This window comes from Rhododendron vialii, chromosome 8a (assembly GCF_030253575.1).
Source record: "Rhododendron vialii isolate Sample 1 chromosome 8a, ASM3025357v1".
NCBI classification, from domain to species: Eukaryota; Viridiplantae; Streptophyta; class Magnoliopsida; order Ericales; family Ericaceae; genus Rhododendron; species Rhododendron vialii.
The window spans coordinates 35,122,559-35,140,174 of NC_080564.1; the positions used below are offsets into that span (position 1 = coordinate 35,122,559).

The 17,616-nt window shown below is 38.4% G+C and overlaps 2 protein-coding genes across 3 annotated transcripts; both read right to left on the reverse strand.

Moving 5' to 3' along the window:
• Positions 1-1,781: 1,781 nt before the first annotated feature.
• On the reverse strand, positions 1,782-6,944 carry LOC131298990 (zinc finger CCCH domain-containing protein 62-like). The gene is made up of 9 exons (XM_058324515.1): positions 6,476-6,944; positions 6,268-6,377; positions 6,052-6,166; positions 5,855-5,916; positions 5,390-5,441; positions 4,723-4,834; positions 3,997-4,095; positions 3,778-3,905; positions 1,782-2,684 (listed from the first exon to the last, which is right to left on the reverse strand). The coding sequence occupies exons 1-9, from the start codon at positions 6,652-6,654 to the stop codon at positions 1,973-1,975; spliced, it is 1,569 nt and encodes a 522-aa protein (XP_058180498.1). The 5' UTR covers positions 6,655-6,944; the 3' UTR covers positions 1,782-1,972.
• A 775-nt stretch (positions 6,945-7,719) lies between these two features.
• LOC131298991 (25.3 kDa vesicle transport protein SEC22-1-like) lies at positions 7,720-13,870 on the reverse strand. 2 transcript variants are annotated; one of them, XM_058324516.1, is made up of 6 exons: positions 13,562-13,870; positions 12,611-12,822; positions 11,925-12,085; positions 11,541-11,687; positions 9,048-9,124; positions 7,720-8,260 (listed from the first exon to the last, which is right to left on the reverse strand). In XM_058324516.1, the coding sequence occupies exons 2-6, from the start codon at positions 12,796-12,798 to the stop codon at positions 8,177-8,179; spliced, it is 657 nt and encodes a 218-aa protein (XP_058180499.1). In that variant the 5' UTR covers positions 12,799-12,822; positions 13,562-13,870; the 3' UTR covers positions 7,720-8,176. The 2 variants fall into 2 exon arrangements, with proteins under 2 accessions (XP_058180499.1, XP_058180500.1); XM_058324517.1 differs by having other exon boundaries at positions 7,720-8,918; positions 13,562-13,856.
• Positions 13,871-17,616: the final 3,746 nt, after the last annotated feature.

Below are 17,616 nucleotides of genomic sequence, written 5' to 3' on the forward strand. Positions count from 1 at the left end.
TCGAAAACGAAATAAAAAAAGAAACCTCGGGAGCTCAGTTCTTCTTTCATTATTTGGATCAAAAACGAAAGATACGTGTACTATTTTGAAAAACGAAACCAACTTGGTTCGATTTCGAACCCCTCAGTTTTTCGATTAGAACAAAAAACGAAAGAAAGAAAAAACGAAGATGGAAGGAAGAACTGAACGATTTAGATTTTTGATTTCGATTACCTACGTAGAATAACGATGAACTGAGGTAGGGCTTTTTTAAGTGGATGGCATTTTAGCAGACTTCCTTCCGTGTTTTATTTAGTACGGGATTATTAGTTCCACCCCTCGGGATAACTAACTTTATACCCCCATAAGAATAGAACCGGTTTTGACAATCCCAGATGCTGCGGGAACCAAAAAGGAAAAAGCGGGATTTGGTCCTCTTTAGTCCAGGAAAGTTTTTTAGTGCCAACCGGGTACCAAGTGGTGCCCACTTGGCGCATTCGAGCCGTCTATTGTGTTTTTGGATGTTTTTGGACAGCTTGAATTTGGAGAGAGAAAAAAGCAGAGAGAGAGAGTGTGTGTTGTGGTGAGGGGAGAGAGAGGGTTTCAATCCGAACCGTCTAAAAGTGTATTGGACGGCCCAGATGTGCCAAGAGTGAACCACATGGGATATATCCATCCGACACCGAAAAATTTTCTCCTTAGTCCAATCACAGCCGCCTACCTGGATCAAACGAGGCGTAAAGAGCATCTCCATCCCTTACTCAAATTTAAACTCAAACTTAAATTTGAGTAAAAATCATCCAAAATATCACTCCACTCTTTACTCAAACTCATACCAAATTTGAATTTTACTCAAATTTCTTATCAAATTTGGTTTGAACCAAATCCTTGCTCAAATTTTGAAGGTTATTCCCCCACCACCACCAATATGTCATTAATGAAACCACAACCCCCCCCCCCCCCCCAGCCCGCCCCGCCCCGCCCCGCAAATTTACCAATATGTCATTAATGAAACCTTTACTCAAATTTATGCCTAGATTTGTATTTGCCCATTGAATTACTTCATGTAAAATGAAACTTTTACTTAAATTTTTACTCAAATGAAAGGGTGGAGATGCTCTAACGGACTAAAACAAGGACAGACCAAAGTACTACTACAAAACATTGTAAAGACAAAGCTTTGAGAGAGAGAGAGAGGCACCTGTGGAGGTGAAGGAACAAGAGAGAAGGCATCACAACGCGAGAGAAACATCCCAAAGAAGTTGGCACCTTAAACACATGATGATCAAATGCCACTCTAGTCCGGAAGGAATTTTTGCAAGAATGATAAAAATATATTGAGTCTTACAAATGAATTGCTTGGATCGTCATAATCAAGCCGTGACTAATTATATTTTGAACCACACAAGGAACATGTGAGAGGATCTTGATCCATAACTAGTGGCAAAGAAAAATGAAAAATGTTGAACTTGCTTGGTTCTTGTGACAGATATTTTTTTATTTTTTTTGAATATACCTTGTAAGATTTTGATTTTTGAATATGGCAAGTCATTCCAACTTACATCAGTGTGTTTAATCTTTTTTATCCTTGTAACATGTATTGTGATTGCAGTTTGGCAATTCATACCGACATCAGAGGCAAAACCCTTGTATATGCACATCACGCTAGAGCCTAGAGCAATGAATCCACATATAGGTGAACAAATGATGAAATTCAGCCATGACGATATATTAGGTTCCAAGAAAGCATATTTCAGCTCAAAATTTAGTTGATAAGTTTAGAATTGTTAGGTAGCACTTAGAATTCAAGGACTGAACCAAAATCACCATTCAACATGCCTTTGGGTAAACTCCTGAAGATTCACAATTGAGAATCCACAAAAAAGTAAAATAGATGACTGAAAAAGGGCCTATATTCTTCTTCCAACAAAAAATCAGCAAGATAGCTGAAACCAATTTGCAACCTTCAACTCTATTCCAAGAATTTCTGGTATTAATAATGCACATCATTCTGATTGTTACTATATTCATGCAGGTACTTGCAGTGATCTCCGTAATAACACCTTCCTTGGGCATAGAGTCGGCAAAGCTGCCTTTGTTGGTGCCATGGCCTTTGGTATGGACCCAATATTCCTCTGACGTTTGCTCTCTCCTCATGGGCATGCCTTTGAAATGAACCCAAAGGATTAGGATTCCTCCACGAGTTAGGATTTATGCTTTGCTCATGATTATTGCGAGTTCGAAGTGGACTCTTCACACCAACACGAGGTCGATATGAATATGGATCATTGTATTCAGCACATGTTGAACTGTTAATACTTGTCAAAGGCATTCTGAGTGGACTCCTGTGGAATGAACAGTTCGGAGGAATATACTTGATGCTTTCTTCATGGCTCTGACATTGGAATGAACCGGGCAGAGTAGTGTACTTCTTGCTGTTTTCATGGTTCTGGCTGAGGAATGAACTCCTTGAAGTCATACTTGTTGAACCAGGCTGTCTATGCAATGTTCCAGATGGGACCGAAATATTCTCGTTGCAGTTTTTGGAGTACAAACATTCCTTCTGTATCTTTTCCTCTTGACGCCTCTGCAGGTTCTTCTGCTGCTCTTGAAGTTGGATTCCCACATTTTGTGAACCATTAGATTGCAGTTGAAGCGACTGTGCTTTAGTCACTTTCAGTTTTTTGTTCTGATCTTCCATTCTCCTGAGATATGAACAAATTCAGTGCTTAATACAACTAATCTTTATTTCTTCTAATACGTATACCGGGGCCGTTCCGCTCACAAAACAAATAACACAACAATTGACACTCAATGCCTTTGTTTTGGACGGCTGAGAATAGATCCCACAGCACACCTGTTACACCCAACTCAAGTCACGTGCTCTCTCTCTCTGTCGTCCTCTGCTCTCTCTGTCTCTCTCTGCCCGTTCAGAGCTCCGGCGAGCAATCGAAGCCCCTAACGCAGGCGAGCAAACACCTCCCTCACGCTGCGCCGGCGAACGAACAAAGGTTGAAGGGCTGGGTTTGCTAAACGTTCTGGGGTTCTGATTTCGAGGTAAATGAAGGGCTCGTTCTGGGCTTTTGCTGCACGTCATGGGTTTTGATTTCCGGCGAAGAAAGCTTTTCCGGCAAGGTTATGGTGGAGGAGAAGGTTTGTCGGCAACCATCAGGCGGCTTAAGGGCTTCAATTCATTTGTATCTTGTTAATTAACACTTTGACAGCTCTACAGCTGTCAATTTTGTAACTAAAATTATTGTTTAGTTTTCAATACAGTGGCATGAATTTCTGGTTAAGCTTTTCAGTGTGAAAAAGATATTATAAGGTAGTAGTCTTGGTTTGGGGGTTTTAAGTTTAGTGAGTGCTTTGTGCTTTTGGGGGAAGATTTATGGTTTGTGCACTTTTGCTGGAACACAGACATAGCATGTTGATTTGGGTTTTACGGATTGGTTGAATTATTCAACTTGATTGCAGTAGACGATTAGGTATTCCTCTATGAGTAAGAACTAATAAGATGCAGGAAATTGAATACTCAAAGGTGATAATGCAAGCCGGAGCTCTGAAGTGTGAACGAGCAGAGAGAGAGAGAGAGAGAGAGAGAGAGACGTCTGGGGTTGGAGAGAGAGCACGTGACTTTGAGTTGGGTGTGAGTAGGTGTGTTGTGGGATCTAATCTCAGCCATCCAAAGCAAATTGTTGTGTTATTTGTTTTGTGAGCGGAATGGCCCTGTACATATACATACGAGAAATCATCAAATCAATCGCAACTTCTTCAATACGGCATCAACAAGGTACCTACCTAGTGGCCCTGAGTATCTTCCTTGTTTCCTTCAGCTGGACACGTGCTTCCCTATTGGACCGAGCAAGAGAGCCTCTAGCATGCTTCTCTGAAAGCATTTTCTGCCTTTCACCTTCATCTTCCCACCTCTGTATTTGACATTGAGGAATGAGGATAAAGACCATAATTCAAATGATAAGCAGATAATGGTTAAGAGAGAAAAAATTGGTAATGACAAACCTGCCTCATTGTCTTTAACCGATAAAGATTTCTGCCCTTAATTAAAAGGGGATGAAGTGGAGGGAGTGGTTTCTCCCCTTTGCTCCATAATACTTCAATCTGATACAAGCAGTCATGAAAGCCACAGTTAACCATAGAATAGATTAGCTATTAGCCCATGGATTATATGACTGGGCAATTTTATAATAGGACTTCAGGTACTTCTATCATATCTCTCATTAAATAAAATTCACCCAGATGATCTTGGGCAACTTGTTCCTCAACTGGCAAACGAAGCAGGCATTGAACGGATGATAGTCATCCCTTATTTTTGCTAATGATCATTGCCGACAAAATCTTTGGGAGTATGATATGCAAAACATTTTGAAATCCAAACCAAGATAACAAAACCTTTCCCAACACCAAATGGGGGTTGGCTAAAAGAATCCTTCTGTTGCAATTCTACTCAGTCAAGTTAGCATTAGCATATTTGAAAACTTGAAATCATTTTCAGAAATCTTTTGGGCCAAAGTGGAAGATCAGTTGAACAGTATATGAACCAGATCACATGCAATTGCAAGTTGCATTGGTTTGACCTACTCTCCGTTGAATACTTTCTTAGCCAACAATAGTTACAATACACATGAGAATAGCATAACACATTCGTACCAACAGCCAGATGAAGAATATAGAAGCATTCCACTAAGTGTATGTATCTAACTTAAGTAAGATGGAATTGCAGCTCACTGTGAATGTATGCTGTTGCTTTGCAGCGCCGTAGCTTTCTTTCACAACGCGACCTGCAACAATCCTTGTTCCACATGGAGGACCACTGGCACTTCGAGACGCAATGTTGAACCTGCAACAATAAACATATTAGAAAGGCAAACCAAAGGGCAGGTTAGGAAAATACTGAATATAGCAACTACACTTTCGGTTCATTACTGACTGTTTATGTGTGGTAATAGCCCAAGCATCACAAGAATAGGGAACAAACATCAAAGGATCATCTAAACTCTCCTTTGTGCATTTAGATACTCGAATCAAGAGAACTGACAGAATTTTCCATCTTGCACCAGCAAATGGACACTATTAGCATTAGTATCGCTAATATCCATCTCACAATTCCTCACTTAGTATCGCTAATATCCATCTCACAATTCCTCACTTAGTATCGCTAATATCCATCTCACAATTCCTCACTTAGTAAACACCAGGCTTTTGATTGTTTGGAAGGTTCTCCTTACTTGTTTTTTGTAAGTTTGTTCTTTCAACGGAATCCTTATTCACCCAAAAATAAATAAAAAATTAGACAGTAGGCTTTATCAAAATATTCATTTTCTCAAGAACACAGAATTTTTTTTTCCGGTCAATCAGAAATTTAAGAACATAAAGAATTGTCAACAGTACTCACATTTCGTACACATTTTGTTCAAACATGACAACATCTCCTGTGCATGCATCACCTGCATATATGTCAGAAAGAAGCATCAAAATACACAGAAACTGAGCTCTCAAAACATATATGGAAGATGCAAAATATGTGAAAGTCATTAGATGGGGAATCCGATAACTTGTCTTACGAATGTGAAGCACAGTGCTTTCTCCAACCAGTTTACTGTGTTTCGAATGTGGTGAAATATACTAATTCCAGTGAGACAAAGCTTATTATAAGGCTAGATACCCCCTTCTGTACATAAGGGTGAGGCAATGCGACTAGATAATCTCCAATGGAAGTCTAGACAGCCTAATTGGTTCTAAGGTATATGAGGTCCACTAATATTAGCTATGTTTTTTTTTCTTCATTGAGAAAAGCCATCTATGAAATAAGAAACTGAAACCGAATAAAGAAACTTCTGTGAACTCAGACAATGCATACCTTTGCAGTACCATAAGAAGCTAGATATTGGGTACTTCCTCTCTCCACCACTATTGAGGATGCTGAAGTCGTACAGCAGAGTTAAGCAAAGTAATACATTTAGGAAATCCTTATAATGATCCAAACAACAACGTATGGCAACTTATAATCAAGCAAAGTAACCAAACAAAAAATAAGCAAAAGTTACAAAATACTACCTTAGATGCTCTTTAATGCGCCCGATGAGGGTGTCTTTGTTTCCTGTCAACCTCAACCCATGTTTCCTCAAGTATACCTTGCATTGCTCCACTTTCAGTTTCTCCACCTGCCCAACTGCCACCAATGAATCAGATTTCTATCAGAACATATTCAGTTAAGCACACCTTTTATCCAACCAAAAAGAAAAGAAACGGAAAAAAACAATTTTGGATAACCTTCTACGATCTTTCGGACAACCTCGAAACTCCTTTGGTCCTCTTCATTAAGCTCCGGCACGATTACATCTGGGTTTTCTTCATTTCCCTCTTCCGTTTCCTTAACAGTACTGCACAAAACCAAAGACACCCATTTGATCAAAGACTGAAACTTTGGTTCATAGGGTAATAAAATCAAACGACACCTGTGCATACAAAGAAGACTCACCGAGACTTGGATTTCTTCTTGATAGAGAGCCTTGAAAAGCTAGATCGAGTCTCTTCGACAGCGTCGAAAGTTGGGTCTTCATCCGAATCATCAGAATCGCATTCTTCAGTGTCAGATTCTTCTTCTTCTTCATTTTGACGAAATTTCTCTGCTTCTAGATTTTGCTTGGAAATCCCCATTACTTCGTCCTTTATTTTGATTGAACTTTCTGGGTTTTGAAGACTCTTTCTTGTGTAATCTTTTCTGGAGCTTCTGCTAAAGCGGAAAGGGTTGCTAAAGGTCTTTTGAAGGAAGGAAAGTTACCGTTGGAAATGGTTGGAATGGGAACGGTTTTTTTAATTTTAAGTTCCAAAGCAAAGATTTGAAAACTATGCATTATTACACAGGCCACGCCGAGGTGCAATCCCGAGTTGTGAGCCCGAATCATCAGAATCGTATTCCTCAGTGAGATTGGAACCCCAGAATTAGTCAAGTATGCGATACCTGACTTGTACTTGAGTTAAAACCAAAGAAAAGTTCTGTATGGTTTTTCGAAGAGGTTTTTTTTTTTTTAAATCTTAACCAGGTGGTGTGGGCCGCAACGCTCAAACAGTAGCCTTCTACAACAATTTCACACAACTCTCACAATTGCAAAGCGGGTGAGCCTAAGTCACGTAATGCGTGTGCGTAAGTAGAAATGAGAACATAAGCGCAAATGTAGAAGCATCTTTTGAAAATATCTCAAACTATTAAACTTCAAGAGAGCTAGAATTAAGAGCCATAGCAAAACCGGAGCATCCTACTAGATTATCATTCGAAAAATCGGAAATGTTTCTGCCATTAACTTTCGATAAATTTGAAATTGTTCAAAACTAGAAGTGACGAAGAGATCAGAGCAATCTGAAATGGTTCGGAGTCTTCAGACATTGATTCGAACAAATTAAGATTGCTCAGATTTCAGGCACTCCTCGCCGGGTGCATCGCCGATGGTGATGAAAAAGAGACAGGTACTCGAGACAAATTTTTAAGTGGTGATGGTGATGGTTGGGTCAATGGATGCCAGATGAGGTGGTAGTTATTAGAGGGGTGATGGAAGAGAGGGATGACGGATGGTAGTCTGAAGTTGGTGGTCGTGCTAGATGAGAAAGGAAGGGGTGGGTAGTGAACAAAGAAAGAAGAAAATGGTAACCATGATTTCCTGAACTATAGATTTCTTTTTCCAAAACTTCAAATACATAATTTGATCGTAGGATTATTCAAAATGATATGCAAAGCTATTGTTCTTTTGAATTCTAAACACAATGAAGAGATTCCACAGGTGACATGGCATACAGCAGTATTTAAGCGTCTATCGTATGCGATGAGCGAAACACACAAACACCGAATAGAATCTATGTCTAGCTCAGTTGTGAGAAATGCCCACTTCTCATACATGTTTTGGCTACTAAACCAATTTCATTTCTATCAAATCTCCAAATGGCATGTTGTCCCATCCATATAAGGTACTCACAACGCCTGTACTGTGTAACTTGAATCATACTGTAAACCAAAAATTGCAAGTCGCCTATAAAAATGAGTCTTTTAAAAACGTTCGAGAGGACCAGGCACTCAACATCAGGTTTCTGGTGGGAAAAGTTCCCAACAAGCAGCTTCGGTCAACGTACAAATCTGGAGAAACTAAAATAGAGCTTGGAAACTTCAAGCAGATGGTATATCAGTACATCACCAAATTTTCTTCCGCACCCAAAAGAGGAGGATGACAACTCCGAGGACAATGGCTACAGGGGCCCACTTCCGGATCAAAGCCTGCAGTGGAGGATGAAAATCAAATCATACGAGCGAATTAGTAAGATGTCCGTCCAAATACAAGATTCGAAATTCAGTTCATAAGCAGACTAGCACTGTTAATGAAGATAAAAAAACAAAAAGGAGGGAGGGTGGGAGTGCGTAGGGAACTAGGCTTGTCTAAAGTAGGCTCACAACAGTCATTTCGAAACAGATGGGAACATATGTAGCCTACTTCAATTGACCTCACTCCAACTCCAATAACGATATGCTGAGGTCAAGTTGCAATTGCATATTTAAAGTAAGAACAATATCATCTGTACATCCTCTATATCAGGTAACCCTGTATCTGATATACTCGTAAGTCGTACCGTAGATCTTCATCAGAAGTTTCAAGTGGAGAGATGAAGATTGCCATGGACTTTCGGGAAACAAGCTAGTATTAGATTGAGGTCCAAGATTCCAAAGCATAAAAAAATACTGTGAAATCAGTAGGCCAATTACACATTGAAGGATGTTAAAAAAAAACACATGGAGGAATGCTTGATCAACGAAGACTAATCTTCATATTTTTTATGGTGAATCAAACCATGTTAATATGCAGGAATCAGCTGATCCTCACAAGGATTGTCCATAAGGCTCATGTAACATCTAGACAGTCCCAATATGCCCCAGCTGACTGCAAGTGATGGATATAAAACAGTGTTGGGATAGGAGGTGGTATGTATTTGATAAATTTTCTCAGGAAGTTTGAATCACAGATCCCCTAGAGCACATGTCTACCATTCCATGATCCAGTTGAACTAACCTGCCGATTTAAATCCTTTGCCTTATCAGCATATATGCGGGACTCTGATGTCAAGCGGCTGGACATTTGACTGACCTCTGCAAAGAGAGAAATACAAGCTAGAAAATAAATAAAAATCTGCAAGAGAAATACTAGGATAGCACGAACAAGTAGTACCCAACACTTGAAAGGTAAAACAGGTAGTAACTAGTAACTACTACAAGGGGTTTGCTGTTGTCCATATTAGCTTCATAAACTTACAAGGCCAAAAGGCCTATTTTATAGTTGGCAGAGCTTAACCAAAACCTTCTCTCTCTACCACTCGCTTCTAAGGAAAAGTCCCTTCTTAACTATGGTTTTCTTGTCCAAGGAGGAAGCTGGTCTTAAACAATGTTTCTATAATTCAGAACCTCAAGGAAATTTTAGGAAACCATTCAAACAATTTTCTTAACAAAACTCTGTTCCTCCCAGTCCTTTTAAGGAAATTAGCGGGCGACGAGTTACACAATATGTAAAAGATATACCACAAAGTAGTTCAGCTAAAAATCCCATTATAATTCTTTAAAATTTGGAAGTAGGACTGTCATCTTCTTTCACTCTACTAGTTTCTCTCCCAACTTCCCCACATTGCTACCTCCGCATCCCTCCTCTCCTCCTGCCTCCTCCACCCCTCCCTTCCTTGCTTACCCTGCCATGTCGTCACCCTCTCACCAAAAATGCCTCTGGTTATGCCTCCTGACACCCATTTCATACATTATGTTTCCCCCCCCCCCCCCCCCCCCCCCCCCCCCCCCCCCCCTCCCGGTAAATTGCCTCTTGACATTGTCTCTCTCTGCCCGCCATGAAGAGAGACATGATGGTACAAAGATTGGGCGCAATCAAACCCAGCTCAAGCTCCCATTGATTTGTGGAAACGAGAAGGTTTTCTACGAGGGATTAAAGCTGAAGAAAGTGAAGGATGTTAAGATGTATGGCTTATGCAGTAAAGGTGCAGAAATACTTCACAAAGCCCAGAGCCTACTACTATCTCACTCATTGCGAAAGGTAAGCGCTTGGCCAAGTTCACGAAAAGCATCTGGAAGTGCTTGTAGAAAATTTCAAAAACGTAGCTTTGGAAGCATGAATGAGTTTTCATGTCATGTAGCCATGAATGGACCTGATTGATTCATATTTTTCAAGGACCAGTAAGATGAGTGAGAACAGTTTTGAAGTTTACTTCTCAAGTTTTTTGAAAACATATTACGTTTTGTGGATTGGTAGGCACTCAGCAGTATCTTCTGGTTCCTTGTCAACGCCTGTTTGATATTTTAAAATTCAAAAGAAACTCAAACTTTGTACTAGGGCCCTATGGGTCCCAGATGAGTCAGATTGAACGTGTTCTATAGAGCATGCCCACGTGTGTGTGTGTGCGCGCGCTTTTTATATGTTGGTCAGCAGCACTAACGAGGGAGGCGAGGGGAGGAGAGAGAGGCTGGACTGAGATGGAAAAGTATGACGGTGGTTGCATGATTTTTTCAATAAAGACAAAAATAAGTAAAAAAACGTCATTTTCATTTCGCCATTAACAGGGGATGTGGAGGAGCTATATTGTCCAGCTCCCTCAACTAACGCGGCACCAGTTATGCACCAGAACGAAACATATCATGGGGGAGTGTATTATCCTTTTGCTGCCGCTAGGCTGGCTAACAATATACAGCAGCCTCCTGGTGGGTTTAATAAAAAGAACAACAGGTTCTTGTCTTTTAATGCATCCTGACATTGAATAAAAAACATGGGAGTAGTCCGCATTTTAACAGTCTACTAGCTGATCCTGGCCTAGGAGTACAATACCTGACCAAAAAAGAATGTGTTTGATTTCCCGAGGAGGAAAATTTTCCTCCAACAAGTTTGGTTACCAAGAGTATTATACCAACATCGCCGTAAAGCTTAACTTGATTATCTTCAATGACAAAATGCTTTCTTTAAGGTGGAAGGCGATCAATAAATTAAGCACAATGATCCCAACTCCCAATAATATGTATCCTATGTTTTCTTACATCAATCTGGCATGTCCAGTAACCCGTTTAACATTTGAAACGTCTTCCTAGTTATATCAGGAATCACTTAGATAAACCTCAAGACTAATTAGAGAGCCTGGTATAATGCTGCATTTGATTTTGATAGAAATTCTCAGATTTCTCATCCTATTCAATCCAGTTGGGGTGCCCTATACATGACATGTCTCTTGGGAGGAGTAACATGAAATACAAAACTAGGAGCACTCAATACTCTCATTTTAAAGGGGGAATCGATCCATGGAGAGTTTTAAATCAGTTGTACCTCTTAAAATGACTTTTCCTTGTGCATAGATACATGAAGAAGAAAAACAAAATGCCAAAAAAAGAAGAAGCATGCTCATCAAGACAGAAAATTAAGCCCGTGTTGAGAATTCGCCATTTTATATTTTAATGGATAATTCTAACCAATTAGACAACAACAAAGCTAACACAAATTAACAGAAAAAGAGTCACTTACGGTCCAACTTTTCACCAACACCGAGAACTTCCTGTACATTGCGAGTCATAATTTGGTGAACTTCATAGAGTTCATCATTCAGCTTTGAAATATTCCTCTGAGTCCGTGTGTCCTGGTACAGTTTCTTTGTCTTCTGTATGAATGTATCTTTGAAATGAAAAAAACGAACTCCTCATTTATCAAATATAGGAAAATCGCCATTCATAAGTGTTAGAAGTGTTTATTAGAGAGAGTGGGTTTGTCCCACATCGTCTATCTTATGTATGTGTAACTCTCCAGAGTAATATAAACAAAGTTATATGTGTAAGGGTTCATTAACACCCTATACACTTTCTCTTATCTCTAACAACAATAAGCACTTCCAACGAGGGAAGAAAGACATACCGAATTTTATGAAAGCATAAGGTCTAGCAGCAGTTTCAATTTGACTCCCATTAACACGCTCAAACTCATTTTTAAGGTCTTCCAAGTACTGAAAGGCAAGTTTCTTTGGATACGCACGATCGCACATGGTCAAATAGCAAACACGCCCCTCAATAATATAACTGAGAACTTGGGTTAAGAGATCTAAAATCCATGGATGGTGCATTTTCAAAGAGAAGAAAAAAGAATAGTATGAGAAACAGCAGATTAGAGCAAAAATAAAAAAAATATCATGTCTTCTTTGACTGAAGACACCATAGATACAGAATGTGCATTGTCCATGACCCACATCACATATAGCTATGCAAAATTTTCAGATAATTGCAAAAATTGTAAAATCATGTCTTCTTATTGGGTAATACATATGTCACAAATTAGAGAAAAATACTGCCACAAAATATCATTGTTTCTTGTTACTCACTATTTAGTCTACCAGAAGCATGGCAGAAACTACCCAAAAACAATAGGATGCAAGTTTCTGAATCTGAAGTTACAAGACATGCGAAAAGGCACCTCTCAAGTATAATGCATATGTCAGGACTCCAGCTAAAGCTGGAAAACTAATGTGGATTATGTAGTACAATTAGTTCTATATGCACGAGAATATGAGGGGGAAAGAGACTTATATCAGCTAATGACAAGGATACTGAAAAATGTATGGCCCCGTTTCAACCGACATTCTTGAAGGTTCATTCTGTCCTCTTGAAAGGTTCTTGAACAAAGCCTTGACTTGCTGTTTGTAAAATTCAGCATCCTGTAAATCACGCCCATCATCCAGTCCCTCCGCTAGTGGAAGCCCATCGGTTACACGAGCAATCATTGTCAGCTTCACCATCTTTACTTCTTCACAATTTCTCAGCTTTACGAGATGGATGGAGGTACGTTAAACAATATAGAACACAATACCTCAAACAAAAGAAACAAAAACTCGCAAAATACGAACTATGGTGAAGGTTAACAGGCCCTTTGGATTGTGAGGAAAGAAAGAAAAAAGAAAGGATTGTGGTTTCTCACCAAAAGTGGTGAGATTTTATGAGAAACAAAATGACCGAGTAAAAGATTCATCTTTCTTGTTCAATTTTCATCTTTCCTCACAACTTCTCATCTCCTCCAGCTATCCAAGCAAGTGAAAGAGTTCTTGTTTCTTTCTTTTCTCATCTTTTCTTACCATCCAAAGGGGCTGTTAAATGACTAGTTTGTCTTTATCAATTAGGGAAAGGAAGAGAAAACAAAGGAGTGTGGCCTCTCACCGATTCTCACCAAAAGTGCTGAGAAACAAAATGACCCAATAAAAGATTCATCTTTCTTGTTCATTTTTCATCTTTTCTCACAATTTATCATCTTCTAGTTTCTTTCTTTTCTCATCTGTTCTAACCATCCAAAGGGGCTGTTAAATGACTAGTTTATCTTTAATCAATCAACCAGGGAAATTAAGATCACCAAAACAATTCAACTCCACAACAAATAACCGAGTAAATTAGCCACACAAAAAAAGAGAGAGGAATAAGTAATTCGATTGCATCAGAGATCCGATAAATTGAAAAGAAATCAGAAACAAGAATTACGACAGTAGTTGCATCAACGGATAATTCTAATACCTCATTCGTATATATCTCTTCGTTTATGTGTGGATCTGTATGTGTATCGCAGTTGAGATCTTCGCTTTGATTAACTAATGAAAAGTTAAGAATTTCCGAACTTCACTTCCAATTTTGACGATCTGAGCGAAGGTTACGACGACAATGGATGAATGAGTAAGATTGGATTGAAGACAGCGAAAACTTTCAATAGGGCTTTTGAGCGAAGTCCAGGTTTTGTAATGAGAGAGAGAGAGAGAGAGAGAGAGAGAGAGAGAGAGAGAGAGTTAATGCAGAAAGGTGGACACCGAGGGCGGTTTTTTTTTTCCCAAAATGTTGACGAGAGAGAGATTTTAATCCAAAATATTAACAAAGTCCAGGTTTTTTTTTGTATAACTGCCAAAATTGAATTGTTAATTTTAACTAAGTAATTATGTCATCAAATTTAGCTTTATAAATGTTAGTTTTTCTAGTTTGTAAAATTAATCCAAAATACAAACACCAAATCTATTGATAGTAGTATGGAGTAGAGGGCGCTAATTTTAATCGTGGTTTCTTTCTTGGGTTTGGTGGTAACTTTTGCTACTAAAATACGACTATGTTATCGCTACTAATTAGAAAGAGAACATTTTTAAAAAGGTCACCTCTTCGCCACTATTTCTCTCAAAAATATATTAGTAGATCTAATGAACTGATTTAACATACACTCAAAATATGACATAATTTTAATCGTGATTTCTTTCTTGGGTTTGGTGGTAACTTTCGCTACCAAAATACGACTATGTCATCGCTACTAATTAGAAAGAGAATATTCTTAAAAAGGTCACCTCTTCGCTACTATTTCTGTAAAAGATATATTAGTAGATCTAATGCATTGATTTAACATAAACTCAAAATATGACAATTTATCTAAGTCAATTGTAACATCTGACTCCCTCCACTCTAAAAAAAACTTATTCACCATGCAAAATGAGAACTTTGAAATATAATTTTTTCATATAAACTAAAAAAACTCATTATTATCTACTCAGTTGCCAAAAAAGATGTGGATTTATTTTTTACCTAATAACTCTTTTCAGTTCTTGTATGGCAGGGACAATTTTTGTAGAAATTTTTGGTTGCATTATTCATACTTGCACATAAAATTGTGTTACTTGTATAGTTGTATATATTGTTGGGTTCATATAAAGATAATTTCTGAATACTCTAATAAAAAAATCATAGAGCCGTCACGGGCTCGGACAACCCTTGACAGTTGATAAAAAAATATATATCCCTAGCAATTTTCAATCTTAGATGATACATACTTTCCTTCTGAGTATTCTTATTGATACTTACCGGTGGATACGGATGTAGCATTATTTATGGAGGTTTCGACAGTCCGAATTGAAAACCCGGTCAAAATTAAGAACACATCTTGCCGAAATGAATGGATGAGATCCTCTGTGAATAAGTTTCTCTCTTTTCAATAATCTGAAACTGGTATCAAAAAAGGACAAACTAGAAAGGGTCCATTTGATTAGAAAGAAAATTGTGCTGCAGAGTGAAAGTGGGAGAAAGTAAAGTAAAAAAGAAGAAGAAAGTGACATGTGTTTGGTTAAAACGAAAAGGTTTGTAAAAATCTTGCAAGAAAAATACATATTTACTTACCTTAACATAATGTGTTATAATAAAAAAGCAAAAGTTATGGACATAATGTGAAGTGTAATAAAACATACAATTTTCACATGAAAGTAAAAGGAATTGACAATTTTCGCAAGAAAATAAAATTTCCTTGTGTTTCTAGAAAGAAGTGGAAGCTACGTAGTCATGTGTTTAATGAGTTGTACAAGAATATTCACTTTTTTTAACACTTTCTTGCATTTTCATCATAATCAAATACCAAAAAAGTCAGTATTTTTTCTTTTTTGCATTTTCTATCACTTTCATTCTATTCAACAAACTCGAAAAGAAAAGGGAGGTGGGCTGGTTAATGCACCCTACCACCGCGAACACTAAACCCTACCACCGCAATGACAAAGAAAAGATTTCTCCGCTGCACAAATTCGGTCGCCAAATTGAAGAACGCTGAATTCATTGAGCGTTCGAGGATTTCGAACTCGTAATCAAACTAAAGGTAGTCTTCATACATTTCTTCAGTTCGACAATTCCAGTGTTGGATTTAAATTGGATTTTATTTAGAAATTGCATCTATGTTTAAGCTCCTTTGCGAAAATTGTGGAGATGAAAGCAAGTCTATTAGAGTTTCAAGTGATCACGTGGTGACTTATTGGAAAGACTGCGAACTATGCAGGTGGTTGTCGTTCAAAGTTTTCATTGTTTGTTCACTTCTTCTTTTTTTCTAATTTTTTTTTTATCTGATTCAGTGTGTGAGATGTGGAAGAAAATGGGATATCATGAAGGTTATTGAGCCATTCGAGGATTTCGAACTCGTAATCAAACTGAAGGTAGTCTTCATACATTTCTTCAGTTCGACAATTCCAGTGTTGGATTTAAATTGGATTTCATTTAGAAACTGCATCTATGTTTAAGCTCCTTTGCGAAAATTGTGGAGATGAAAGCAAGTCTATTAGAGTTTCAAGTGATCACGTGGTGACTTATTGGAAAGACTGCGAACTAAGCATATCAGGTGGTTGTCGTTCAAAGTTTTCATTGTTTGTTCACTTCTTCTTTTTTTCTAATTTTTTTTTTTATCTCATTCAGTGTGTGAGATGTGGAAGAAAATGGGGTATCATGAAGGTTATTGGGCCGGGAGCCCGTCTTGGCAGGATAGATGTCTTTGGTTTGGGGAGCCGTCTAAAAAACGATATGACGGTTGGTTTTGTGGGTTTGGCCGTGGAGGGGTTATATTCCCCACGGTCGAGTACCAGGTGAGCAGTCCACCCAAACTCAAATTTGAGATACTCGGCTGCGGGGAATAACCCATCCCCAGCCAAGTCACCAAATCCAACCTTCACACCGTCTTCGAGACGACTTCCCAGACCAAAGACATCTACCCCGCTAAGATGGGCTTCCGACCCAATTATCTCCACGGTACCCTATTTTCTTCCACATTTCACGTACTAAACCAGATAAACAAAAAAATGAGGGAAAAAAAGTGAACGAACAATGAAAATTTTGAACGACAACTACCTCATGCACACAATTCACACCGTCTTTTCTATAAGTTATCACGTGATCACTTGAAACTCTAATAGACTTGCTTTTCTCTCCACAATTTTCGTAAAGGAGATGAAATATAAATGCAATTTCTAAATGAAATCCAATTTAAATTTAGCACTGTAATTTTTAGACTGAAGAAATGTATGAAGACTACCTTCAGTTTGATTACGAGTTCGAAATCCTTTGCGGTAGAGAAATTTGTTCTTCGTCATCGCGGTGGTAGGGTTTAGTGTTTCAAAGAGGCAGTGAGGGCTTGAATTAGGTGATGATACTTATATACGGATGCAGGGGCTGCTCCTTCTACACGGCACCATTTAGGTGCATTAACCAACCCACCTCCCTTTTCTTTTCTAGTTTGTTCTTGTTTGGTACCATTTCTTTTCTAGTTTGTTCTTGTTTGGTACCAGGTGCATTAACCAACCCACCTTCCTTTTCTTTTCTAGTTTGTTCTTGTTTGGTACCAGTTTCAGATTATTGGAAAGAGAAAAACTTATTCACGGAGGATCTCATCCATCCATTTTGGCAAGATGTGTTTTTAATTTTGACCAGCGTTCAAAATTGGTTTTCAATCCGAACAATCCAAAATACTTTTGGACGCACGAGATTTAGCACTGTAAAATTTAATTACAAAAACCTCCGTAAATAATGCTACGACCGTATCCACCAGTAAGTAACAAGAATACTCACAAGGAAGGTATGTATCATCTTGAGATTGAAAATTGCTTGAGTAAGTATAAAAAAAGACCTGGACTTCGTTGACATTTTGTACTAGAGAGAGAGAGAGAGATTTAATCGGTTTTTATAGCCAACACCATTCATCCCAAAACGATCTCAACTATAATAAAAGTACAACAATCTATTACTACATGCTCTCAACTAGTATTTTGTTAACATTTTAGATTAAAGTTCGTGGC

Coding starts and splice junctions, on each gene's coding strand:
- LOC131298990 (XM_058324515.1), bottom strand. CDS start 6,654: ATGGGGATTTCCAAGCAAAATCTAGAAGCAGAGAAATTTCGTCAAAAT. Junction 5,442..5,854: donor CTTCTTATGGTACTGCAAAG/GTATGCATTGTC, acceptor ACATATATGCAG/GTGATGCATGCACAGGAGAT. Junction 2,685..3,777: donor AAGATACTCAGGGCCACTAG/GTAGGTACCTTG, acceptor TTCATATCTCAG/GAGAATGGAAGATCAGAACA.
- LOC131298991 (XM_058324516.1), bottom strand. CDS start 12,798: ATGGTGAAGCTGACAATGATTGCTCGTGTAACCGATGGGCTTCCACTA. Junction 11,688..11,924: donor TTATGCTTTCATAAAATTCG/GTATGTCTTTCT, acceptor TTCATTTCAAAG/ATACATTCATACAGAAGACA. Junction 9,125..11,540: donor TGTTGGTGAAAAGTTGGACC/GTAAGTGACTCT, acceptor CTCTCTTTGCAG/AGGTCAGTCAAATGTCCAGC.